This window comes from Saccopteryx leptura, chromosome 4 (assembly GCF_036850995.1).
Source record: "Saccopteryx leptura isolate mSacLep1 chromosome 4, mSacLep1_pri_phased_curated, whole genome shotgun sequence".
NCBI lineage: Eukaryota > Metazoa > Chordata > Mammalia > Chiroptera > Emballonuridae > Saccopteryx > Saccopteryx leptura.
In genome coordinates, this window is record NC_089506.1 from 70,915,132 (window position 1) to 70,941,675 (window position 26,544).

At 37.7% G+C, this 26,544-nt stretch overlaps 1 protein-coding gene across 2 annotated transcripts in view; it reads left to right on the forward strand.

Moving 5' to 3' along the window:
• The window catches only part of OBI1 (ORC ubiquitin ligase 1), a 42,553-nt gene extending 16,600 nt beyond the window's left edge, over nucleotides 1-25,953 (forward strand). For both annotated transcript variants that reach the window (XM_066380711.1, XM_066380712.1), the window contains 2 exons: nucleotides 2,502-2,590; nucleotides 22,237-25,953. In XM_066380711.1, the coding sequence (XP_066236808.1) occupies nucleotides 2,502-2,590; nucleotides 22,237-23,746 (1,599 nt within the window). In that variant the 3' untranslated portion in view covers nucleotides 23,747-25,953. The remainder of the gene's footprint in view (nucleotides 1-2,501; nucleotides 2,591-22,236) is intronic.
• The last annotated feature ends 591 nt before the right edge of the window (nucleotides 25,954-26,544 follow it).

Below are 26,544 nucleotides of genomic sequence, written 5' to 3' on the forward strand. Positions count from 1 at the left end.
CTGAAGTCATTAATGAGTTCCATGTGATATTTTAAAGAACTACTACCACATACTCACCCTCCGATCCTTAGTAGCAGAGAAATAGCTGCAACTTAGTGCAAATACTAAGCTATTTTCACATACCCATGTATCTCTCTCTCCAGTACTTTTTAGGAAAAAAAAGTACTGTTTAGGCTCAGAAAAGGCCTAGATAAGAGAAAGAAAGGAACTTGATGCTTTTAGAGAATAAAAGAAACTACAGACATAATTGCACTAAGTTTATTACTAGTGTAGGGGAAGTGTGTAGTTCCTTCGGTATTTGATGGCCAACATCAGCATGTTGGTTTGTCTAAGAAGAGAAGAGGGCATAGAAAGGAAGACAGCTGGGAAGTTACAGTATCTATTACCATGTCCCCTCAACTTTCCTTCCTCTTGAGCCATAGTAAGTTCTGTACGGTCTCCTTTATATTTGTTAAACTTCATTAAGTTTTTGGTAGTAAATAATTCTTAGAGCATGAGGCTTGCTATGAAAACTTTACCCTGCTCCTAAGTGTGGTATAGAGGATATATGGAAAAGAAAAGTACATAAAACAGAGTTTATCTTTGCTTTTTTAAAGACCACATGTTAAATTCAATACTCAGGGACCCCAGAATTATTTTGGATACTTGATAAGCCCATTTTAGATGCCTGGTGATGCTGCTAGGTAGTACTAGGCAACAGACTGGGGCATAAATGAATTTAAAAACATAGACTACAGAGGCAAAACTTAAATGTGAAGTACAGAATAACATAATATAAATCAAATACAGGGTAGAAAAGATTCAGAATAAAGGACTACTTAGAACGACTGAAATGGACATCATTTTTCTGATGTTTTCAGGACAGAATGAGTTTTGAACCATTTGAACCATTATCATTATCCATTCAGTTTTGAGAATGCAGAATAGTTAGCTGAAGACTTCATTACTCTTTAAGATGCAACACATAGGCAGAACTCTGGCCTTTGTAATCTTTACCCTCCTAACTCTCCTGAACTTGAAAATATCTCCTGATAGTTGAGGAACTAGCCAGCCCATAAAGAGAACATTAGGGAGCCACAGGACTGGAGAGAGAGATACAATATAGCGATACAATACAGAGGGGATGGAAAAAAGAAATCTCAAATGAGTTTCTAATTTAAGCTTATCGTCATCATCAAAAAGCATTCACTAAGTGCCTCCTCCTCTTATGGTACTGTGCTTGAGAGCTTAATTCATTATCTGTGTCTATGAGGAAGTAATGACTTTCCTTAATCTTCAGAGGGGCAGTAATGGTGTTTATCAGTCACTTAAAGAATTAACCCTGTACAATCCTGGTTGATTTACAACCACGAGGAGAAGCAGGTGCTCAGAGCCCAAAAGGAACCTGGATGAATCTAAGAAAGTTAGGCTTTGTGCCCAAAATAATGTTCTCTGCTTTTCTTCTCTTGTCATTCTCTTGGGGGATATTTATGTGGCTGGTCAGGTAATGTAGTCAGAAGACCTGGAAATTAGTCAGAAACATTGGTCAAATTTTGGAAATCTGTTTTTAAGTTTTCTTGGTTTAAATCTTTTTGTTGACAACAGTTCAGAAACATTGGTCAAATTTTGGAAATCTGTTTTTAAGTTTTCTTGGTTTAAATCTTTTTGTTGACAACAGTTCTGTGACCCAGTTGTGAATGTTCTAGTCTAACAAAGAATTTCTCCTGCAAGATAATGAGATTGGTTTCTACACTGGGGAGTCTTATTTTTCTTTGGAATTCAAAAATGCAATGACTAGGGGATTTAAAGGAAATAACTTTTCAGAAAACTCCAAAATCTAGGCAAACTACCTTTTAGACTGTCTAGAATCAATATTGAGCCTCTAGATTTTCTAGCAATTAATGTTTTAAGCAATTTTTAGGTATCATAGAATTCAAAAAAAAATCATGCTTGGGTTTCTTTTTTAAGTAAAAGAGAATCCACAGAATTTATTAGAAAATATTAAATCAATTTTGAGAGTCTCAAAAGTTGTGAGCGAGGGTATTTGGGAAAGCCTTTTTGAAGAAAGCAAGCAAGCAGTTTAATCACATTAGATTTATTATCACTAAAAACTATTTTTAAGTAGCAATCAAGAATCAATCTTATAGTTCAAGAATTAACTCTTAGTATTGGTTTTGCAAATAATTGCATATGGCATAATGTTACCATGTTTAGAATATTCAGTTATGTGAAAAAGGAAAAAAAAATGCTATTAGTATAGTCCCTTAATGACTAACTAACACAGCTCTGTTTATTTCCCTGGATAGGAGAGTTGCAGAGTGCTTGGGGAATATGGATTTAAAATGTTTGGTTGTATTCACAATTTCATAAGTCATTCCCAGTGGTGATTTTGTTTTTGAAGGCCACGTTCCAGCATTCAGTTTTCTGATATTATCACTAAAAAATACTGATGGCTCATGCTATAAATTGTACAAGGCACTTTTATTTTAGCTTGTGCTTAATTATTTTTAACTCTTTTCAAGGCAAATAAAAAACTGAAATTGGAAAATGGTGGCCTGGTGAGGGAGAATTTACGACTGAAGGCTGAAGTTGATAACAGATCACCCCAGAAGTATGTATTTTGTTCACAGAGCAATGTTTTGGATTATGTAAATGTTTTAGAAAAAGCTGTTATTGTCATATGTTTTTCATTTGACTTTTCATTGAAGCCTATAGGTTTAAGTAGAATGTCTTACCTCTAAAAATCAAGTATATAGTTATGTTATTTATAAAATTTTGGTCTTAGTTAAGGCTAATTTTGAAGAAAGGATTTCATTTTTATTCTTTTTTCTCATCTGATGAGCAAGAGAATTGTTTCATAACCTAAAATCCATGAACTTTCACTTGGTTTCATATATAACTATTTAATAGTACTAACAGAGTAGGAGACGAACACAGTGCCCTTTAGAGGTTTTTTGAAATAATCTTCTTAATAGTTAACATTCATATAGTGCTTTCTCTTTGCCAGTGGCAGCCTATGATGTACAATCTTATAGTTCAAGAATTAACTCTTAGTATTGGTTTTGCAAATAATTGCATATGGTATAATGTTACCATGTTTAGAACATTCAGCAATAATATTGCTGCCCATTTACGGATAAGGAAACAGAGGCACCAAAGGATTAAATTAATTTATCTGAATCCATGCAGCTAGTGTGCTGTGTCAATAGGATTTGAACCCTGTAGCCAGCCCCGTTATATTTTTACACTACCCACTGCACTAAAAAGCCTGTTGGAAAGAACTGAAGGCACTAATCTCTGGGTGTGGGGGCTCATTTGAACTATTAATGATGGCACTCTTTCTTTATGATGGGATAGTTTTCATTCCTGTCCAAGATGTCCAAGATTGCAAGTGTTGAGTCACAGTTAGTTGTCTGTTTAAAATGTGAAAACAGTTGAGACTTAAGAGTTGAAGATGGAGAAAAGGTGGGGGATACAGTGCTTGAGGGTTTTCTTCTAGGAAAAAAGACAAATGAAACGAGAATATGGCTTTCATCCCTCTCTGAGGGGTGGTGTATCGGAACTCTACACTTTCTTCCCGTCCAACCACTAGATCTCCTTTCTTCCTAGTGGAAAAAGACAAAGCAGAATAAAAATATTTTCTACTAGCAATAGCTTTCTGCTTGGCATTTGAAAAGGAGAAAGTGTTGCCTTCAGTAAAACAAAATGTAGTATCAGGAAATGGTAGAAGTAAACCATAATTGCTCAAAACAGAGATAACCAACAGAGAAAGAAACTGCTTTCCTTTTAAATAGTTCCTTCCCCTGTGCTCTGCAACCTCATTTTGCTTTCACTTCAGATAATGTCCTACTTTGACAAATGAGTGAAATAAGCTTAGGAAATGTTGCTGTTATGTGGTGGTTTTGAATCTCTGCTCCTCTCATTATTGGCAGCTCGCCTTGCCAGTCATAGTAATGCCTGTCCATTAGCCATTTCCCACAGCATGCTGAATGGAACTAAGGCCATTTTGTTTGTAGCTTTTATTTCTTGAAAGGTTGCCCACCAGATTTCAGATTTAATGCTAGCCACCAGGATGTGTGTTTTTAAATATCCATGGCTCCAGTCTGATAAGTAACTGAAGACTCACCTGAAGAAGCCTGGACTCTATCAAGCAGCCACACTTCTGAATCCCATGTAACTTAGGATTTGCTGTCTTTAACTTCCATTTCTTCCCTTTGGTGTAAGGGGACAGTTTTACTTAAAAAACAATTTGAACTGACTCCTCTTCCAGATCAGTTTGCAGTGCATTGAGGTATTAAATGCATTGCATTTGAGGTATAGCCTTATAGCCTTGTTTACTCTGCATCACCAGACTCTAGTGGGATTCAGAGAGAAGCTGGACACGGCCAAAAATACCCAGGTCTGGTTCACCTAATATTGTATTGAAAACAATATGGGCACAGAGAACTAGATAGAGGATGGTGAAGGACAATCTGACTTTGGGAGAGGGGTATGCAACATAATCTAATGACAAAATAACCTAGACATGTTTTCTTTGAATATATGTACCCTGATTTATTAATGTCATCCCATTACCATTAATAAAAATTCATTTAAAAAAAAAAAAAAAAAGAAAACAATATGAAAATTCACGAGTTTAAAAGTACATGCAAGCAAATTAAAATCATCTATTCTATTCCCTTGATTAGAAAGCGCCTTGACCAAATATTTTCTCTTGTCTACTTGCCTAGATGTCAGGGAATGTTTTTTCTACACATGGCCTTAGTTTCTGACATATCCTTCAAGTTATGCAGATATAGTCTATAAGCCATTCAGGAGAGCTTTAAAATTTAGATTAGAGAGGAGAACAACTAGGAAGGCATATCTGTCAGCTTGGGCTGCCATAACAAAATACTACAGGTGGGGTGGCTAAAACGTAGGATGTTCTCCCACAGTTCTGGGGCTACAAGTCCCAAATCAAGGTTCGGCAGTTTCAGTTTCTGTCAAGGACTCTTTTTGGTCTATAGACAGCCAGTCACCTTCTCACTGTGTTTTTATGTGTCAGAAAGAGAGAGAGAGAGACCTGGTACCTCTTCCTCTTCTGATTAGGGTAACAATCCTATTGGATATGGGCTTCATCCTTATGACCTCTCATTTAACTTAATTACATCCTAGAGACCCTGTCTCTAAACATGGTCACATTGGACGTTAGGGCTTCCACAAAGGAATTTGGCAGGATGGGAGTGGAGAACACAATTTACTCCATACTAGAATATATTTCTTTTCAAGATACTGAAAAAAATCATGTTATTTTCCTAAAACTAGACTAACATCTGGTTGGTGTTAAGTAGACAGTATGATAAAAGTAACATTTTATAATTTACTTAAATTTTATAATCTTTTAAAATGAGGAGCTGGGTTATCATTTATCTCCTCTGTTACTGTTTTTCTATTCTATCTTTTACCCTTATTCTGTCCAAACTTACAATATACCTGGATACTTTTCCTGCCTCAGCATTAACAAGCTTTGTTGAGCAGTGTGGCAGATATCCTACTAAGCATGTTCTTCTAGGTTTCAATAATAACCATTCGGTTCTTTGTCAAAAACTTATTGTACTGATATCCAAACTGATGGTCAGGAAATTTGATCATTTTCTTGATTTTTTGTAGACAGTTCTTAAGTTTTTTCTTTTCTGAAATAATTTATTTCACCAAGGGGAAACCATCTATTTGCCTTTTCAGTTTTCGAGATAGACAGATTCCCGCATGCTCCCCGACCAGGATCCACCTAGCAATCCCTGTCTGGAGCATTTGCTCATATCAGCTGAGCTATCCTCAGCTCCTGAGGCTGATGCTAGAACCAACCAAGCCACTGGCTACAAGAGTGGAAGAGAGAGAGAGAGGGAAGGAGAAGCAGATGGTCACTTCTCCTGTGTACCCTGACTAGGGATCCAACCCAGAACACCCACACACCAGGTCGACACTCTGTCCACTTAGCCAGCTGGCCAGGGCCTGCCCTTTCAGTTTTCTTTAACACAGACGCATAAGAGAATCAGACTTGATGTTTAGAACTGAAGAAGTGGTGCTATGTCTTTTAATTTACAAGGCTGATATCTAAAGAAAACTCATGCCCCAGCCAACCCAGAAATACTGAATGTTTGCTTAACACTATACAAAGTGCTTTGAAGTATACAAAACAGCAATTGAGGCTTACTTGCTATAATTTATCTTACTGCCTTGTACTTTCCCTTCCCTAGCACATATCACAATTGTTAATAATTACAGTTTTGTGTAATTATTTGTTTTATGACTCTAGTAGTGTTCATTGTTGTAGCCATTGCATTTTATAAAGTTCTGGCTTGTATTCTGCTCCTAATATATATATATATTTGTTGAGTAAATGAATGAAAAATACAGTCCCTAGGATTATAAGGAACAAGACAGACAAATCCAGAATGTGGTATGCTCAATAGGAAAAATGACTTGATTTCTTCATTAAATCATTGGAAAAATGAGGGGGGTTGGGACAGGGAGGAGGCCTGCTTTACATAAAAGAGAATTAAGAGACATAATACCCAAATGTAGGACAGTTTACCCTTGAACAACTTGGGCTTGAACCGAATGGATCCACTTATATATAGATTTGTTTTTTCAATAAACATACAGTTGGCCCTCCAGATACCTAGGGTTTCGCATCAGTGTATTCAGCCAACAACAAATCAAGACAGCATTTTCGATCCACAGTTGGGAATTGGTGGGGGAGGAGGGCTGAGTGTATGCTTTGTTCTATACCATTTTATATAAAGAGCCAATTCCCTGAGATTGCAAGGATGGCTACAGTTAAGTTTTGGGAGAGTCAGAAGTTATATAAGGAATTTGAGCATCTGCAGATTTTAAACTGCATTGGGGATCAGCACCCCTACCCTTGTGTTGTTCAAGGGTCGACCATATACTGATCTTGTTTGGATATTGATTAACAAAATAGCATGACTAGGCAGTGGCGCAGTGGATAGAGTGTTAACCTGGGACACTGAGGACCCAGGTTTGACAACCCAAGGTCACAGGCTTGAGCAGGGGCTCATCCAGCTTGAACATGGGACCATATATATGACTCCATGTTCTCTGGCTTGAGCCCAAGGTTGCTAGCTTGAGCAACTGGTAACTGGCTCAGCTGGAACACCCCAGTCAAGGCACATATGAGAAAGAAATTAATGAACAACTAAAGTACCGCAAATATGAGTTGATGCTTCTCATCTTTCTCCCTCCTGTCTGTCTCTGTCTCACTTCCTTCTCACTAAAAAAAATAATAATATAATAAAATGTCAAAGACATTGAGGTAATTAGGAAAATCTGAATATGAACTAGATATTAGATGATACCAAGGAATTATTGTTAATTTTGTGTAAGTATTGTGGTTACTTAAGAAAATGTCTATTTTTTAAGAAATGCATACTAAAATATGTACTACTGAACATTTTAACAAAAAAGGCATGCACGTGTGTGTGTATATGAAATGAGGCAAAATCTTGATAATTGTTCAAAGTGGGTGATGAGTATTCAGGCATTTTTTTTTTATTAAGTGAGAAGCGGGGAGGCAGACAGACAGTCTCCTGGCATGTGCCCCTACCAGGATCCACCTGACAAGCCCCCTATGGGCAGTGCTCTGCTCATCTGGGGGCTGCTGCTCCATTGTTAAGCAACCAAGCTATCTTAGCACCTGAAGAAAGGCCATGGAGCCATCCTCAGTGCCCGGGGCCAACTTACTGTATTGAGCCATGGCTGCAGGAGGAGGAGGGAAAGAGATAAAGAGAGAAGAGGGAGGTGTGGAGAAGCAGATGGTTGCTTCTCCTGTGTTCCCTTACCAGGAATCTAACCCAGGACTTCCACACACTGGGCAGACACTCTACCGCTGAGCCAACCAGCCAGGGGTAGGCATTTCTTACATAGTTTTCTGTACTTTTATGGATGCTTGAACACTTTTATAATAAAAAATTAAAACCAAAAAAACATGGTCCTTGCCTCCAGGAAGTTCATAGTCTAATGAAGGCAAAGACAAAAATGTATGAAAAAATTAAACACTAAGTAGATACTAAACCAAATAGGAGAAACAACAAGCATTTACAGAGTGGCAGGTAGGTTTTAGTAATGAGCATCTTCTTCAAAGAAGCAGGACTTGAGCCCAGCTTTGAGGATGGAGACTTCAGTTAGGGCAGCGAAGAACATTCTGGGCAAGAGAAAACAGTTTGAGGTGATAGGAGTACTGTGCGGTTCCTTCAGCTCTAATCCCTTCTCCCCAGTAGCAGCCAAAAGTATGCTCAAGAAAAGATGGTGGCTTTCTTCTGAGCTCATCAGAGCAGAAGTCCTTTATGTAATTTATACATCTCTCCACTGTGGCCGTCATCACCCTAGTAAATAACTGGTTAGCATGACTCCACTACATCCACTACTCTTTGCTCTAAGCTGGAAGGCCTGTTCTCAGTCTCCAATTTCGTGGGGAATACCGAGAGTGTCACACTCCACATGGTAAGAAACAACAAGAATGATGAGAAGCTGAAAGGAAGACCGAAAGTATTGCATTTCTGGATTCCTAAATTCCCTTGGCTTCAATTACTATTCCTACACTGTGCCAGGAAATGTAGATATATTTGTTCTTGATAGCGTTAGGAGTTCCTTAGTGATTTTTTTTTTAGCTTAAAGAGGTATGAAGAATTGACTTATAAAGCATTTGAAAGTTCCATGCCCTCTCTCCAAGTTCTTTGTGTTCTTGTGCCATTCGTTTGGCCATAGGCCTGCTAAGCAGGATTTGTGCTATGTAGCCAGCTATTAGGAGGCTTCGGCTGAGCAGCTATTGCACCCAACTCTTAACTCACCGTAATAGCGTAGGGTAAGAGCTCCATGTATAAAACTTCACATCATTTGTATCAAACTTGGTCATAATTGGATTAATGGCTTACTTTCCATAAATACAGGTTCAGGAATGTTATGTGTTCTTATTATTGTGTCTTTAGTGACATCTGTGGGTTTCCTTTTCTTTTTTTTTTTTCTTTTTTTTTTTGTGAAAGAGGCAGAGAGAGGGACAGGGACAGAGACAGGAAGGAGAGAGATGAGAAGCATCAATTCTTCATTGTGGCACCTTAGTTTTTCATTGATTGCTTTCCCATATGTGCCTTGACAGTAGGGGTGGGGTGCTACAGCAGAGTGAGTGACCTCTTGCTCAAGCCAGTGACCTTGGGCTTCAAGCCAGCAATCCTTTGGCTCAAGCCAGCGACCATGGGGTCATGTCTGTGATCCTACACTCAAGCCAGCAACCCCGCTCTCAAGCTGGTGAGACTGTGCTCTAGCCAGATGAGTCTGTGCTCCAGCTGGCAACCTCAGGGTTTCGAACCTAGGTCTTCTGCATCCTAGTCTGACACTCTATCCACTGCACCACCACCTGGTCAGGCCATCTGTGGGTTTAATAATCAGTCCTTGAATGCAGCAGCTCTTTTATTGCACGGCAGCCCCAAGACTGTCACTATGAACCAGCCTTCTTCACCCATGCCCCAGCTCCTTCTTAGAGAAGGTAAAAGCTCCAGGTACTCTCTGGACAGTGAGCAGTCTGTCCTGTTATTAGTACATGAAGAGAAGTGCTCTAAAGAGGAAAGCATAGGCGTCATAGATTACAATCTGTGTTTTCTCCCCTTTTTGCTGTATTTGTGTTCCTTGCATCATCTCATCTATCTCCATGGCTTTAATAATATCTACCTGTGTATGAGATTACAAAAGAAAATTTAAGTCTTGCCTTTTCTCGTAAACTGGATTGTTTCCATTTATCTACTTTATACCTTCACCTGAAATCCTATATCTTAAATTTAGAGCAAAGAGATAAAATACAGTCATGTGCTACATAGTATTTCAGTCATGTGAACCACATGTACAATAGTCCATAAAATTATAATGGAGCTGAAAAATTCTATCGCCTAATGATGTTGTAGCTATTTTAACATTGTAGTGTTATTACTGTAGGTGTGTGTGCGCGCACACGCGCGCTGATGCTGATGTAAACAAGCCTACTGTGCTGTCAGCTGTATAAAAGTATAGCAGATACAATTACAGAAGTGGGCTGCACCATCCAGGTTTGTGTAGTATACTCTATGATGTTCGCACAAGGGAAAACTGGGTAACGATGCATTTCTCTGAACGTATCCTTGTTGTTAAGTGGCAAATCACTTTTTGGTAGTCCCCTCTTATCCATGGCTTTGTTTTCACTTTCCACAGTTTGTTACCCCAGCAGTCAACAGCAGTCCCAAAAACATTAAATGGCAAGTTCCAGAAATAAACAAATTTTAAAATGCTCACTGTTCTTAGTAGCATCTGAATCTCATGCTGTCCCCGTCCTCATCCTTGGTCCAGTGCATCCATGCTGTAGTTGCTGCCCGGATTCTCGTTCCCGGGCTTTCACTCTGCCCTTCTTCCCCTGCCCCATTCATTTTCACCATACTCAAATTGTCTTTTTATAAAGTAGAAATCAAATTACTTAAATCTCCTGCCTAAAATCGTCTAGTGTTTTCCTAAAATAAAATTCAGATTCTCTAAAGCTAGGCTACATTTAACCTGTTTCACTTCATCTTACTCTCATTTCCTCAGCACATCTTGCTCCAGCCATAATGGCCTTCCTCTGTTTCTAAAACATGCTGACTTTTCCCTCTGCTTCCAGTGTTCTGCTTCCAGATCTTTATGTGTCTCTGTCCTTCACTATCAGATTCAGAGAGGCCTTTTCAGCTCATTCAGTCAAACACAGGCCTCTGCTTCAGCACCTTCTCCTCCCTTCTTCGGTCTTGTGTGATACGTGGTAATAACATCATGGTGTGGGGAAGCAGCATGGTGTGTGATTATGAGCTCTGGAGCCAGGCTCCCTCCGACTGACTTGTTTTGTTTACTTACCAGCTCTGTGACTTGGGGGAAGATATTTAACCTTGATGTATTTCAGTTTTTATCTTTTATCTGTGAAATGGAGACGGTAGTACCTACCTAGTTGTAGTGAGGATGGAATGAATTAAAACTTGAAATGCACTTAGAACCCATGATTAATGCTCAGCCAGTGCTATAGTATTACTGTCTTCTTCACCCTTCTCGCTGTCTGAATTATCTTGTTCTTTTAACTGCTTGACCTGTTTGTTGTCTGCCTTCTCTATTCTAACTTTAACTTCACAAGGGTATGGACCTAGCTGCTGTCTCCTTCACTTGGAAAATTCCATCATCGAAAGGCACCTGTTAAATATTTGTTGAATAATTAAATAAATAACACTCAATAAATCCTTAACCTCTTGGAGCCATCATTTTCTTCATGTAAAATATGGATAATGCAGTATTATGAAGATTAAAGGAGTTAATTTTGTATCTTTGGCACAATGTATCTTTGGTACAAAGAACTGGTAGACTTGTGTGTGTAAATAATTGTATCCATTATCCGTCCCACCAAGATTGTTTATCCTTTTGCTTTGTTCCTGTTCTCTTTAATGACTTTACTACGCATCTGATTGCCTAAGATAAAAACTCCAGTCTTCCTCTGCTTCTCCACCTCTCTCCTCATCCCTCACCTCATTGTTCAGTATTTTCTGTCTGTCCTGCCTGAAATGCCTTTGTAATCTATCTTCTTCTCACTCCCACTGCTCTAGATCCACATGTCTTGCTTAGTCTATTTTAACAATCTTCCAACCGCTTGCTCTTCTATCCTACTCATATAACCTTTGAGCTTCTGCTTTATTGTTGCCTACATTCTAGAATATAAATTTTATCATCTCACTCCCCTGCTCAATAACCTTGGTGATTCCCCATTGCCTGCAAATTAAATCCAGATTTCTTAGTAGAGTATGTGAGGGCCACAGCTTAGCCTTCTCGTCTCCTCTCAGTCTCCCCTCTTGCACTCTGCTTTGGCCACGCTCAGTCTCTCACTGGGCGCAGAATTGCCAGGTTGTGACATGTCTTTGTACATTTGCTTATGCCCCAGCCTCTCTTTTTTATTCTGCCTGGTTAATTCCTTTCCATTTTTTAAGATCTAGCCCACTTTTTACTTTATCTGTGAGGCCCTCCGTGATTTCTGTAGACAGAGAAAACTCTTCCTCTTGTTCTTCCCATTGTTGTCCTATCGAATTATTGTAAGATTACATTGTGTACTGACCACTTCCGTGACTGTAACAGTCAGTTAATCTGTCATGTCCTTGGAGTTAAGACATATTTTTTAAATGTGACCTGTATACGTGTATATGTAAAATACCTGTTTGTGCGCACACATGCACCTTATCTGGGGACTGGCAGAGGAAAGGGTCCTCTATATTGCCACTTGGAGAGAACTGACCAAGAAATTAAAATGTTGAGCTTTCTTGAAACTTAAATTACAAAGGGTTTAAGAAGGCAGGAAATCAGGTTCCTGGCATTTCCTGCAAATGAAAAGAGTAGAGGGATTTCCTTAAATTTTCCTAAACTGCACTAAAGATTGGGAGGTAGAAAGGGAAAGGCCTGAGGCGATGGTAGGGCTTGCCTGGTTCCTGGACAGGGGTTCTTAGCTGAGCCTCCTTTCTTTTTTTCCTTTTTTTTTTTTTACAGAGTCAGAGAGAGGGTTAGACAGGACAGACAGGAACAGAGAGAGATGAGAAGCATCAATCATCAGTTTATTGTTGCAACACCTTACTTAGTTGTTCATTGATTGCTTTCTCATATGTGCCTTGACCTCTCATATGTGCCTTGACCATGGGGCTACAGCAGACCGAGTAACCCCTTGCTCTGGCCAGCGACCTTGGGTCCAAGCTGGTGAGCTTTGCTCAAACCAGATGAGCCCACACTCAAGCAGATGACCTCAGGGTCTGGAACCTGGGTCCTCGGCATCTCAGTCCGACGCTCTATCCACTGCACCACTGCCTGGTCAGGCTGAGCCTCCTTTCTTGAACCGGGTTTTCCTGCCCTTATCTGTCTCCATGCTTGCTGTCTCTGAGCTGTGGCCCCTTCCCTTTCATGGGTCTGCTTTTCCTAAACTATGTTTTAAGACATTCCTGTATCACTTACTACTCCTGGCTTTTGGCTTTTTCAGCAGCATCTCTGGGCTTGCTGGCCTTGGCTATTGTCCCTTCTTGACCTATTCTGGCCTTTTTTGTTCCTCATGATTCTACTCTGAAAATGCCATGATTCCTGGTATTTGACCCCAGCCTGATCCAGTGAGTGATTTTGCTATGCCCTTTGGGTGTTCCCGGAAGGGGAACTTGTAGACTCTCAGGGGAACGTGATGATACCCTGGGGCCAGATGGTGACAGTCAGGTGTGCTCAGGCCCCTTAGCTGCCTGAGGGGCCCTTCTCTGGGTATTCAGCTAATTGGGGGTGGACAGTGACTGCAGTTTTCTGTCAATTGTCTTTATTGTATTGATAAGGTATTTTAGCAGCCTGCAGTGCACGCTAATGACTAAGCAATAAGGTTGTCAGAAAGAATATGAACTGCTTGAGAACAAGGATGCCTTCTATTTCTTTTGTTTTCCTTTCTCATAGCCCCTCCGCATACATTCGTCCTCAGTAATGTCATCTCAGTAATGATTACAGGGTGGCTGAATCACAGTTTTTTGTTTTATTTTGTTTCAGATTGTTCCTCATGCTGAGAAAGATTGGTTTAACTATAATGAAAATGTATAGATAGATACTGGTTCAGAGATTTTAAAGTTTGCTTTTTTTCACACAATAGTACTCTTTAAACTATTGAGATTATGTTGTTGTTAAGGATATTGTGTTTTAGAAAAATGTGAATCTCCTTTATTACTCTTATTTTAGAACTGTAGAAAGATATGAAATAGCGAGTGTTAAGGTCCTCTCATGCCATGAAAGATTAGGATCCCCACTGATGCCAATGTAAAGTTTAAGGTCAATCTTTTTGGGCAGAAAAATAGGGCATTTTTGCATGGAATCTAATGAAATATATATATATCAAATAGAATGGAATTTATTTTACAGTAAAAGAGTAGTCCACCTTCACAGGCAGTGAGTGTGTGTATGTGCGTTAGCCCTTTTTAGAGACTTACCAAAAGGGGAATCTGTCCCTTTTAATTTACTTATGCTGCCCAACACTGTGGTTGTTTCTGTTAAGCATTCCTAGGTATCTCAACAAGAATTTTTGACACTACGATTTTTTACTACAGATGCCTACTTAGTTTAATAAAATAAACACACACACAAATCTTTCCTTAAAATTGTGGTAATAGTACGAGCTGTTATTTTTAAAATCTGCTCTCCATTTGAAAGCTTCCCCCTTCAGTTTTGAAAGAGAACTTTTGGAAGGTAGAGGAGCATGTCCTCAAGGGTGTCAGTTCTTTGTCTCATTCTTACAGATACTGATGCACTTTATATTTTGTGATTAAACTAAGATACAACATAAAGATAGCTTGTATTTTTTTATTCCTCAGTATTAGACCCTGAAACAAGTACCTATGTGATCGTTAGGCCCTAAAATTTTTATTTACATTTTTATTTTATTTCACATAAGTAGCATTATTTCTTGTACTGAAGATAGCTGCTGATTGTGCACGAGGTAGACAGACCATCATATGTACTTTCTATACTTGGTCCACTAAAGATGGTGCTTTCAGTTCACAGTTCTGGTTTAAATTCCGTCTCCATGTTTCTGGTTAAACTAGACACACCCTTTTGGGTTGGCATTTGCCAGGATGCTCTATCGAGGCTATGGTTTCCTGCGAGGCTACTTTAAAAAATGAATTTGGAAGGTTCAAAATATTCTTGAGCTTGTATCTAAGACATAGTTGGTATTAGACAAATATCCACTTTTTATATTCACATCTTGTTTTCCCACATCTTGTAGGTTTTTTAAAAAATTTCTCTCCATGTTTCTAGTAGCAAATGTATATATTAATAAAGATTACAACAATGCTAGTCCTTTAACTGTCTATACAGACTTTGTGCTCAGTAAACTGGGCTTGCATTTTAAACTGTCTTATAGTATAAATAGGTGTTGATATTACTGATACTACTTAAGAAGAAATCTCATGTTCATACAGTTCATATGGTTTCAGACATGGTGTTTGCTTTCAGACAGACTTGAATTCAAATCCTTTTTCTGCTACTAACTTTCTGCATAACCTTGAACAAGAGACAGCCTTTTAAGGTTTCTCATTTCTCATCATTAGTAATAACAGATTTTACTTTATAAAGTTGATATGGTAATTAAGTTAAATAAGAGACATATCAAGCATATCGCAATGTGCTTGACACAAGTAAACATTCAGTAAGTTGTGGCTGCTGCTATTGTTACTGTCATCGTCATTGTCAGTAGTTGTTACATTGCTGTTAACGATTTATTTTAACACATAGTTTTGGTAAGTTATATCCCAAAAGTTCACTTTTCTCTTATTTCATTTTAGTCCAGGGAATAAAAACTTTGTCATGCTTCTTCAGGGGGGAGAATGTCTTTCTGTTCTCTCTCAGTTTGCCTCCTATTATTTAATATGTTGTTGTGGAATTAACTTCATGACTAGGATTGGCCATAGACAGTATATTTATGATTAACAAGTTTTCTAGGAATGTAGCATTTTCATAAATGAGTGCTTAATTTTCAAAAGGGAAAATTTTTTTGTAGAAATACTAGCAAGTCATACAGTTAAGCAGTGGATAAAAATATATAAACTGCTTCTTAAAGTTCCCTCGTGGCTTAAAGATATGCTCTGCCCCCCTGCCCTCCCGACACATGCACAAGGGTGGAATAGATGTAACGCACCAGAACTCTGGAAGCAGGTGAAAGAGAATGGCCCCGGCCACCAAACACAGTGTTGAGTTTGGTGCAGTCTTGGTCTTCTCTATCCTCTTTCCCTAAAATATGCCCCCACGCCGTGCACTACACACAAGGCAGGGCACCACACTGCACTGGGGCCTCGCCCACTTCTTCCCGCTCCTCTCACAGTTCCGGTTCCGAAGGAGCTTGTTGTACAGGCTATCACTTAAGTTAGGTGTGATCAAAAAGAGGAGTCTGCAAATTTAAGGTATCTCTAACTGGTGGATGATGCTTTAGGAGGAAATTTCTAGGAAATGGAAAGAAACAATGGAAAGTTCTTCCCTCTGAAACTCTACCTCTCTTCCATGTTTAAAATCAAGAAGATACTTTTCTAAAGTCCCGGAAAGTCAGGGAATGAGAAGATAGGCAACTGCAGCTATGTAGAAAGGCAACTAATTCTACAATAAAATCCTTGAGTGACCCTGAATTGGTCATTCTTTCTTAGGGTAAGTGTGGCAATTTTTTATAAAAATATTTGAGACGTGCATAAGTTTACTTGTTTTTCTCACATGCCAGCCATTACCTGAGTATAGGTAATCCTGTGCTGGCTTTGGCAGCACATTTACTAGTATTGGTAATCGTCACTTTGCACGGTTATATAGGACCATCAAAATAGTATTTTAAGTTAAAACCATGCAAAGCAATCTTAATAATCAATGGGAAAAAAAATCTAATTGTTCTTTAACCTTTAACAATTTGTCAAAATATCTCTTACTGTCAGTTATAAGTGTATATGCAAATGAAAAATAGTAAAACTGGTATTTATTTATTAAGCTAATGTTTATATAGTACAGTTTAAAATAGAAACATCGAGAATTAAAGTCTTTGTAAAAAACTTATGGAGAGTAATCTGAATAATGGCTTTGCCGTCTTATTACATGACTTATATATGAAGCTAGCGTCTTCTCTAATGCTGTAATGAACTGTCATACTCCTAACTTTTTATACTTCCAACATTTTATCCATAGTGCTTTCAATGTCGTGAAATATCTCCATATTGCTTTAATGTGAAGTTTTTGCCAGCCTGTCACTTTCTCTAGATGTCTTTATCCTTTTTGTCACAACCACTTTTCTCATTTATGTCAGTAAGTTTGCCTCTCCCCAGTTTCTTTAGCATGTCTAAGGGCTCTCGAATAGTGACAATTTCAACATTCCCACAATCAGTTATTCTTCAATAATGACAATTTGTATTTGAATCTAATTTTACTTCTAGCGTTAGTTGCTTTTCATTTCTTTGCTGCACCTTCAACCTTGTAGGCTAACTCTGTCTTTTGATTATCTATTTTTGTAAAATGTCGTGTGGCACTACAGCTATCTGTTTTACTTACTGTCCGTGTGTGAACTGAATAACAGATCATAGTGATCAGTCACTTTCAGACTTGAAAGAAGTGATCTGATTGGTCATTGATCATCATACACATCTGTTATTTATGTAGTGTTCTGTGAACTGAAAAGCAAGCAGTGAAGTTTTACTTTAATTTGAGTCTCGTTAAGTGACAAGTGTTATTTAATTAAACTGTGCAAACAAATTTGTGCATATCCAAACCGTGTACAGCAAGGACGTCAACATTGAAAATCTGTCAGTCAGGCTAGATCTCAAAAGCTGGTCCAGGTCCAAAGATTGCTTTCACTTTGCTTCACAATTACTTTAGCTAGCAACTAAGGAAAAGATATAAAATCAAAAATGCATGGGAGGCAGGTGGGCTCATTTCACCATTGTTCCCCTTGTTCCTCAAGATGATGTTTCGGAAGTTTGTTGGTCTCAGCAACCCACTACATGTGCTGCATTATCCCTTTTGTTGGGGATGCCTTTGGAACAGAGAGAGGCAAAGTCAGTTGCTTGTTTACACAACCAGTTTAATGCAGCATAACACTAGGTGTTAGTTCTTTTGATACTTGGTTCTGGCGTTTATTCTTTTACCACATTTGCTTTCTTCTGACCTCTTTTCAAGGATATGCTAGTCCTCCTGTGTGATGGGCTTATAAGTAATTGTGGTCTTGGAAGTTATTTTTTGGAAATGATCTTAAAATAGTTATAATAATACCTCAAAGGTGAAACCAATAGGACTTTCTCAGATTTAGTGGAGATAGAAACAGTCTTGTACTTCAGTAGCTTTTTGGACAAGGTATCCCTCAACTAGAATGTACACATCAGTTACCATTGCAAGATGAAAAACACTTGAAGCTTCTCCTGGATTATGGCAGAACATACTTCTGATCTCAATTGCAGCTCCCATGCTGCTCTACGATATTTTTTCTAACATAATGAAGCCTTTGGCCGTCACTGCTACTTTGAAAATCAAAGCCTTTTGCTCTCTAATGGAATGTTTATGAAAATACTCCATTTTGAAATTTGCTCAGGAAAAGTATAGTAAATGGTGTTAGGAAGTATAGTAAATGGTGTTAGAAATCCCTCCGGTTTGCCTTAGCATTGATTCATCTAATGACGTATACTCTGGAAATATCTGGAATTAGTGTGAATAAGAGAGTATTAAACCCAAAGTTAAATGAACTCTTATCCTCATTTTCTTCTTCCTTGGAAGTTTAACATCATATATGCATTCCTAATTGTTATTTCTGTATTATCAAGTAAATTGCTCTTTGCCAAATTTGATATAGATATCTAGGATAAGCTAAACATCCCTAATATCTATGTCAGAAAGCTCATCTGTTTGCATTCTTTTGTTAAGGTGTAAGTGGAAAGGGATTTTTTTTGGATGGAGCATTGTAGAATGGCAAGGCTGTAGTGGAAAACAAAATAAAACTAGACTGTGTGTGTCATATTCTGTTGTTTCCTTGGTGTCATTGGAAAAAAAGCCTGTCAAATATATGCAACATTTACTTTAGTAATATAGTGACTCGTAATACTTACACGTAAAAGAGGCCCAAGGACCTTAGGCTTATCTGGTGTTCAGGCCGTCTTGATTTAAGGCATTGACATATCTTAAAATAAGAAAATAACATTCATTCAACTGGTATAGCTGCTATGGAAAACAGTATGGTAATTCCTCAGAAAATTAAGAATAAAGTTACTGTGTGACCCAGCAATCTCTCTTCTGGGTGTCTACTCAAAAACATTTATTTGCAAAGATCTATACACCCTTGTATTCATTGCAGCGTTATTTATAGTGGCCAAGACATGGAGATAACCAAACTGTCCTTCAACAGAGGATTGGATAAAGAAGCTGTGGTACAGACATACAGTGGAATACTACTACTGAGCCGTAAGAGAAGATTAAGTACAGCGATTTGTGACAATGTGGATGGACATCGAGAATAAGGCAGTCAGAAAAAGCTAGAAACCATATGATTTCACTCAGATGTGGAATATAAAACTGAAACTTATAGACACAGACAACAGTTGGTGGTACCAGAGGGAAGGGGGCTGAAGGAGCAGTAAAGGGTAAAGCGGGCCAAATACATGGTGATGGAAGATGATTTGTCTTTGGGTGGTGGGTACACAATGCAATATACAGATTGTGTATCATAGAAATGTACACTTGCAACTTATATGATCTTATTAACCGATGTCACCCCAATAAATTTATTTTAAATAAATAAAATAATGCATGTAGGGCAAATAAAGAAATATTTAGTGAAAGATTGCTGTATACCAGGAATTGTTCTAAGGGGCTAGCATTAAATTAAGATGGTTAAACTCCTTGCTTTCTTGGAGCTTATACTCTAATGGAGAAGAGACAGAAAACAAATAAATTGCATGGATTGATGAATTAATTGATCATTTCCATGGCTTTCATTATGCATTTCTGTTCATTTGCCTATCAGCATAGGTCCCTTACTAGTATGGCAAAATGGTCTGATTGCTCAAAGTATTGTAGACTTGTCAGGTATTGCAATGGAACCTTGGGGAATTGAAGGCAATGACCTCTTAGAAAACAGGCAGCTCCATCAATGACTTCTGCTTGTTTGTTCTCCTCCTATGTGCTTCATTGCTGGCCTTTGTTGTTACTTTTCATGGCATTTCAGCTTTATTTCAAAAGTAACAAAAAAACATGGTTAGGGCTATCATTTGGACTTCACTCAGAACCATCTTTTAGCTTCTTTTAAAAACCACCTAGGAGAGCCTGACTAGTGGTAGATAGAGCGCTGACCTGGGATACTGAGGTCCCAGGTTTGAAACCCCGAGGTCACCAGCTTGAGTCCAGGTTTGCCGGCTTGAATGTGGGATCTTCAACTTGAAACCTAAGGTTGCTGGCCTCCACAAGGTGTCACTGACTCAGTTTGAACCCCTCACTCCCCACCCCCGGTCAGGGCTCATAGGAGAAGCAATCAATAAGCAACTAAAGAGATACAACTGCGAGTTGATGCTTCTCATAGCTCTCCCGTCCTCTCTCTCTCTCTCTCTCTCTCTCTCTCTCTCAAAAACAAAGAAAAAATAGCACATAGGAGCAAATATAGCATCTTACAATGAATTACATTTGAGAATTTAGGCTAAAGCCTGGAATAAGAACCTAGTATTTTGAGAAATGTTCTTTTATTTATTTATTTATTTTAAAGCATTTGATATATTTCATCTTAGGGTATCTTTACTATAAAAATTGCACTTAAGAAAAAAAATGTTATCGATGTAAGCAAATTTAAGGCTATCACTTTTACTGTGTGCATTAAATAAACATGCTACACTGTTTTTTCCTTTTAAAAATATGTAGGTTATTTGGTTATTCCGGGAAAGTTACAATCAAGAACTCAAGATCTTTCTCTACTTTTAAAAATTCTCTTACAGAAATTACAACTCTGTCAAATATAACATTTACAAACCAAAATATATTTCTTAAAGAAGGAAACACTTCCATCTCTCATTTAATCAGATCCTTATAGTAGTAAACTTTGTCTTTAAAACAGGAAGGCTTGTTATTATGGTTGCTTTTGTTTCTGTTATACCTATGTTTTGTTTTTGCTTTACTTTTTAAGGTTGAAGGTGAATATGCTCTTTTCTGAGAGTTCAGTTAATTGCAGTGAGTAGATCAGTATTGGGCAACAACTCTTTTAAGGCCCTTTCTCACCTTGAGATTTTATGAATCTATTCGTATCTTTGCCCCTGCTTTTTTCCCTTTGTGACAAGAGCCAGGTTCATTTTGAGGGGAAGTTGAAGAGTAAATTCAGCTATAATTTAGAAGGAGGTGATAAGCGTTGACTGAGAGTCATAGAACATATAGTGATGGCTCTTAAGAAGTACAGTTACTGTTGGTTCCTTCTCTGTTACAGTTTTTAAAAAATACTTAGTACATTTTATTAATGTAATTATTTTTATTATTAGGGAAAGGAAATAGAAAGATAAACCTATAGGTAAAACAATTTTAATAAGTTGCCTTCTCAACTTACCTTCCTCCAAAGAGACAACCTCTGAATTCTTCATGGATTAATATTTAATTAATCAAAGCAATGATTAAGCAAAGAACCTTTGTGGAGAGAAGTTATTTTTATGGGGTTAGAATGTAAGGCTATGTTTATTGGCTCATAGAAGCAGTTTTCTGAAAGATAGAATTTTCCTTGTTGGTCAGATGGAATTTAAGGTAGACATTTTATGTCCCTTAAAGGTGGGACAGTCTGTTGATCTTTGTACCCCAGCTCCAGATCTACCACCAACCCATACTAGGCACTCAAAAATTGTTTTCTGAGCTGAACCCAATACCCATTCTTAAGGGAATATTAAAAACAAGATAATCCTGAGTAAAAGGGATGAATTTTTGGCATGTTCTTTTTCGTTTACTCTCCAAAATGTTCCTTTTCAGAAAATGTGAAAATTTTTTATGCATGGTATATTGGAACACAAGCACTGACTTTATATTTCAAACTTGTAGGAAATTAGATTGATGTCTTACATAATTATAAAATGCCAAAAATAAGTATAACTGAAGTAAATTAAAGCCCAGTGTTCAGAAAGCCCAACTAAAAGCTTCAGATCAAGTGTGGCTATAATTGAAAGGATCCAAATAAGTATTTAAAACCATCCCTGCTGGGACTGCTAAAATTTCTGAATTTCCAATGGCATTTTATGTTTGACAAGGTGACATTGTACAAGAACTATATTATAAAACAGTGCTGTACGATAGGAAAATGATTGAATGTAAACATTTAAAAAGATGTGTACCACTGTTCAAATGTTATCATCAAACTTTGCCATTGTTTTAGGGGGTAACTCTTCATGCATATATGAGCTGAATTGAAAGAGCTAGCTCTTAGGAGGGAAATCTTCAGCAAGTTTCTGCCTGTCTGCTACCACAAAAGTATTCTATTAGATCTTTGCCATTATTACCATATACAGATCGTTAAATAGGTGAGAAAAATCCTTTTTTTTAAAGATATTACATCTGACATTGTTTTTCTCCTCTTCTTAAGTTATCCGAAATATCACTTATGTGAAATTAGAATGGGCTGAGACAATTAGCACTCGGAAACTTTGAAAAGGAAAGAAAAAAACTTGAACTGTAAGGTTAACTATCTTCCGTTCCTTGCAGGTTTGGAAGGTTTGCAGTAGCTGCTCTTCAGTCCAAAGTAGAACAATATGAACGTGAAACCAGTCGCCTCAAGAAAGCCCTGGAACGAAGTGATAAGTATATAGAGGAACTAGAATCTCAAATTGCACAGTTAAAAAATTCAAGTGAAGAGAAGGAAGCTATGAATTCCGTTTGCCAGAGAGCACTTTCTGCAGATGGCAAAGGCAGCAAGAGCAGCGAGGAGGACGTGCCATCAAAGAATCAAGGTGATGGTGCCAGGAAACAGCTTGGCTCATCGACCTTGAGTTCTCATCTGGCACAGCCTTCTAACAGTTCTGCCCGGCAGGAAAGCACCAGCAAAACAGAACTAAATTGTTCTAAGAACAAAGATCTCTATCAAAAACAGGTGGAAACCATGTTAGATGTGACTGATACAGGTATGAATACTTATTTGGAAAGAGAATGGGGTAATAAGCCAAATGACTGTGCACCCTACAAAGATGAACTCTATGATCTTCCAGCTCCTTGCACTCCATTATCCCTTAGTTGCCTTCAGCTCAGTACTCCAGAAAATAGAGAGACCTCTTTGATCAAAGCAGGAAGTTCCAAAAAGCACTCAAACCATCTCAGAAAACTGGTGTTTGATGATTTTTGTGATTCTCCAAATGTTTGTAGTAAAGATTCTTCAGAAGATGATCGAAGTGAAAATGAAAAGAAATCAGAATGTTTTACTTCCCCAAAGACGGGGTTTTGGGATTGTTGTTCCACAAGCTATACCCAAAGCTTGGATTTTGAAAGCTCAGACGGGAACACAATAGCAAGTTCTGTTGGAGAAATTTCTTCAAAATTGAGCGAGAAATCAGGTTCATGTTTATCCAAAAGGTTGAATTCTATTCGCTCTTTTGAAATCAATCGGACAAGAACATCCAGCGAAGCCTCAATGGATGCAGCTTACCTTGACAAAATCTCTGAGCTGGATTCAATGATGTCTGAGTCAGACAATAGCAAGAGCCCTTGTAATAACGGTTTTAAGTCAGTGGAATTGGACGGGTTATCCAAATCATCTCAAGGCAGTGAATTTCTTGAGGAACCAGATAAGTTGGAAGAAGGAACTAAGTCAACCCTGTCCAAAGGTTCTTTAACTAATGACCAGTTAGAAAATGGAAATGAATGGAAATCCTCGTCTTTTTTTCTCCTCTCTCCATCTGACCAAGAAATGAGTGAAGATTTTTCACTCCATCCCAGTTCTAACTCAGGAACTAATGAAATAAAATCTCCAAGCTGTTTGTTTCAGACTGAATTTTCTCAAGGTGTTTTGTTAAGCAGTTCACATAGGCTATTTGAAGATCAAAGGTTTGGGTCATCATTGTTTAAGATGTCCTCAGAGATGCATGGTCTTCATAACCACCTTCAGTCTCCCTGGTCTACTTTCGTGCCTGAAAAGAGGAATAAAAATGTGAACCAATCAACGAAAAGAAAGATCCAGGGCAGCCTTTCCAATGCCAGCCCATCAAAAGCAACTAAAAGTTGACTCGTTAGAAAGGTCTCGTTTATGTTTTTATCCTGAGAGGAATATAACTTTTTAAAGTTCCATTTTTCCCCCTCATAAAAGTTCTACACAATTTTGAATTGATAGTCTTTAGTCAGATGTCAAGTGAGAATGGTGAATTAGCGTGTACCCAGAATACTTTTGTTCAATTTGAAGAGTTTATTCATTTTTTAAAATTTTCATTTGGAAATCTTTGACCAGAAGGTAGGCAGAGAGTTTCTTTTTAATGAGTATTATATGTATCCGGTTTGTATCTGTATTTTGTTTTGAATCTTGATTTAACTATTAGATACAATGGCCTATTAATGAGCCTCCGTTGTCTTCAGAACTAGTATTTTTTAAATAAAACTGAGTTTTCTACACACTGGTCATAAGACAGTTTAGTTTCTTTAAAGAAGGATGGATTTTATTTTGCCTGCCCCATTTTATTTAAGTCTAGTGGTGGCCTAACTATTATTCAGGGCTGTTGTGGAGAAATAACAGTCTAACCTTAGACCAGTGGTCGGCAAACTCATTAGTCAACAGAGCCAATTATCAACAGTACAACGATTGAAATTTCTTTTGAGAGCCAAATTTTTTAAACTTAAACTATATAGGTAGGCACACTGTTACTAACTTAATTAGGGTACTCCTAAACTGGCCTTTGAGACACACTCAAGGGGCTAAAGAGCCGCATTTGGCTCGCGAGCCACAGTTTGCTGACCACTGCCTTAGACCATATTCATTTACTTTTTTAAAGGTATGTTTGCATTTTTAATATTGTTTTGTTCAGTTTTTCTAAAAAACATTTTGCTAGTGTGAAAGAATAGATTTCTATATGAATATATTTGTTTCATGTCAGATAACTTCCATTTGCTCATCTTTTTTGTGTGTATTGAAAATTTAAAAAAAAAATTGAGCTTACTTTGGAAAGAAGGCATGGAACAGTGGGTTTGGAAGAGCCTAAGCACGGTAGCTTCATTGTTCCAGATATGCAGGTGCAACAGCACTCACCAACAAGTTCTTGATTCACTTATGTGGATCTGCCAGGGAAGCTCTTTTGGAGTGATCAGATTTTTGTTTGCATGTTAATGTTCTCTGTGAAAACTCATGCATGGTAGTATTCTTGCTTGCACTGTTGTTCTTAAGAAAAAGAAGTTTCAATTGGCTAATGGAATATCTTTTATAGAGGACAAAAAAATTTTTTTCATGAGTGTTGGGGGGGAGAATAGGTGAGCTAAGCACAATTTTTAATTTAGGCTCTGAAAAAGTATATTGGTATGCCTAGATAGGTTTTTAAAAATGGTTTGTATGCTAATGACTTGTTTAGCTCCTGTGCACTGCACATTTTACTTTAATACTGTCCTGTTTCACATTAGTACTGCATGCTTTTCTATGTGAACTGAATAAAGGATGTCATAGCACTATAATTCCTGATGTTGTCTCTGAGACTGAATTAGCCTATAAAGACCAGTCAAACTTATTATTTTTAATTTATTCTATAACATAAGGTTTGACAAACAATGACCCATGGACCAAATCTGGCCGGCACATGTTTTTGTGAAAGGCCTGTGAACTAAAACTAGTTTTTACACTAATGTTTGTAAAAATCGAAGGAATATTTCATAACACGGAAAATGATCATTCAAATTCCAGTGTTTCTGAATCAAGTCTTATTAGAACACAACTACACTCATTTGTTTACATATTGTCTATAGCTGCTTTTGCACTGCAGTGGCAGAGTTGCATAGTTATGAAAGAGACCTTATGTCTCATAAAGCCTAAAATACAGAAAAATTGCTGACCCCTATGATTATAGACCCTAAGGATTCAACAAGACCATAAAAGTATAATAACAAATCACTTTTATGATTTGGAGAATAATGCCCTCCACTTTTAGAAGTAATAAAATGCCAAAATAAAAATTTTCAAAAGCTAATCTAAAGCATTTTTTGTTTTATCATTTATATTTCCAATAAGTATCTGTGTATCATTTTATCTTTCTGGTATGTTAAAAGCTAATGGATACGTTCAGAGATGTTAGCAGTTTAAATATCTTTGACAAAGTGGTCATACATTTGAAATTTTATTAAATGTAGAAATTAAAATTTTTCTGAATAGAATCAATTTGGGGGTAAGCCTCTTATTCTCTCTGTAATTCTTTTGTACCATGAATGTATCAGTTTTTAATCAAAATATATACATGATCATGTGCCATGGAACCTGTGTGTAACCTGATTTACTACGCCCGCCCGGAGTGTGAGTGTCTGTACTGGGCCGAGTGTTTCCCAGCTGCTTCAGAAGCACTGCCCCATTACCCATACAGTATTTCATGTATTAAATTAATCAAACCTGTAAATTCTTCAGTCGCAAGGAATAATCTCTGCAGGATTTTATTTTAATCACACATTCTCATCTGTCTTTTTTACCTCTTTACCATAATTTATGTCATGGCAAATATGGTGGTCTCACATAGTTTTGAGTAGTATATATACTATACACGCACACACACACAACTGTCTTTTATTGAAACCCAAGTATTTTGCTAACCTCTGTCTCATAATACTCTTCAAATTCTGCTAGCCAACTGTTATTCCCAGTTCACAAATAAGTGAATTGAGGAATAGTAGTCACATGCAGCTCACATGGGATAGAACCATTGTGGAGCTGAGTCTCTAACCCCAAAGCTTGTATTCCTCCCTTATGCAAGGAACTTCGCATTTCTAGCCCAAAGAATGAATAGATAGGAAATTGCCAAGGAATCTTTTAAGCAAATTTTGGAAGTATTAGCATGTTGTTTT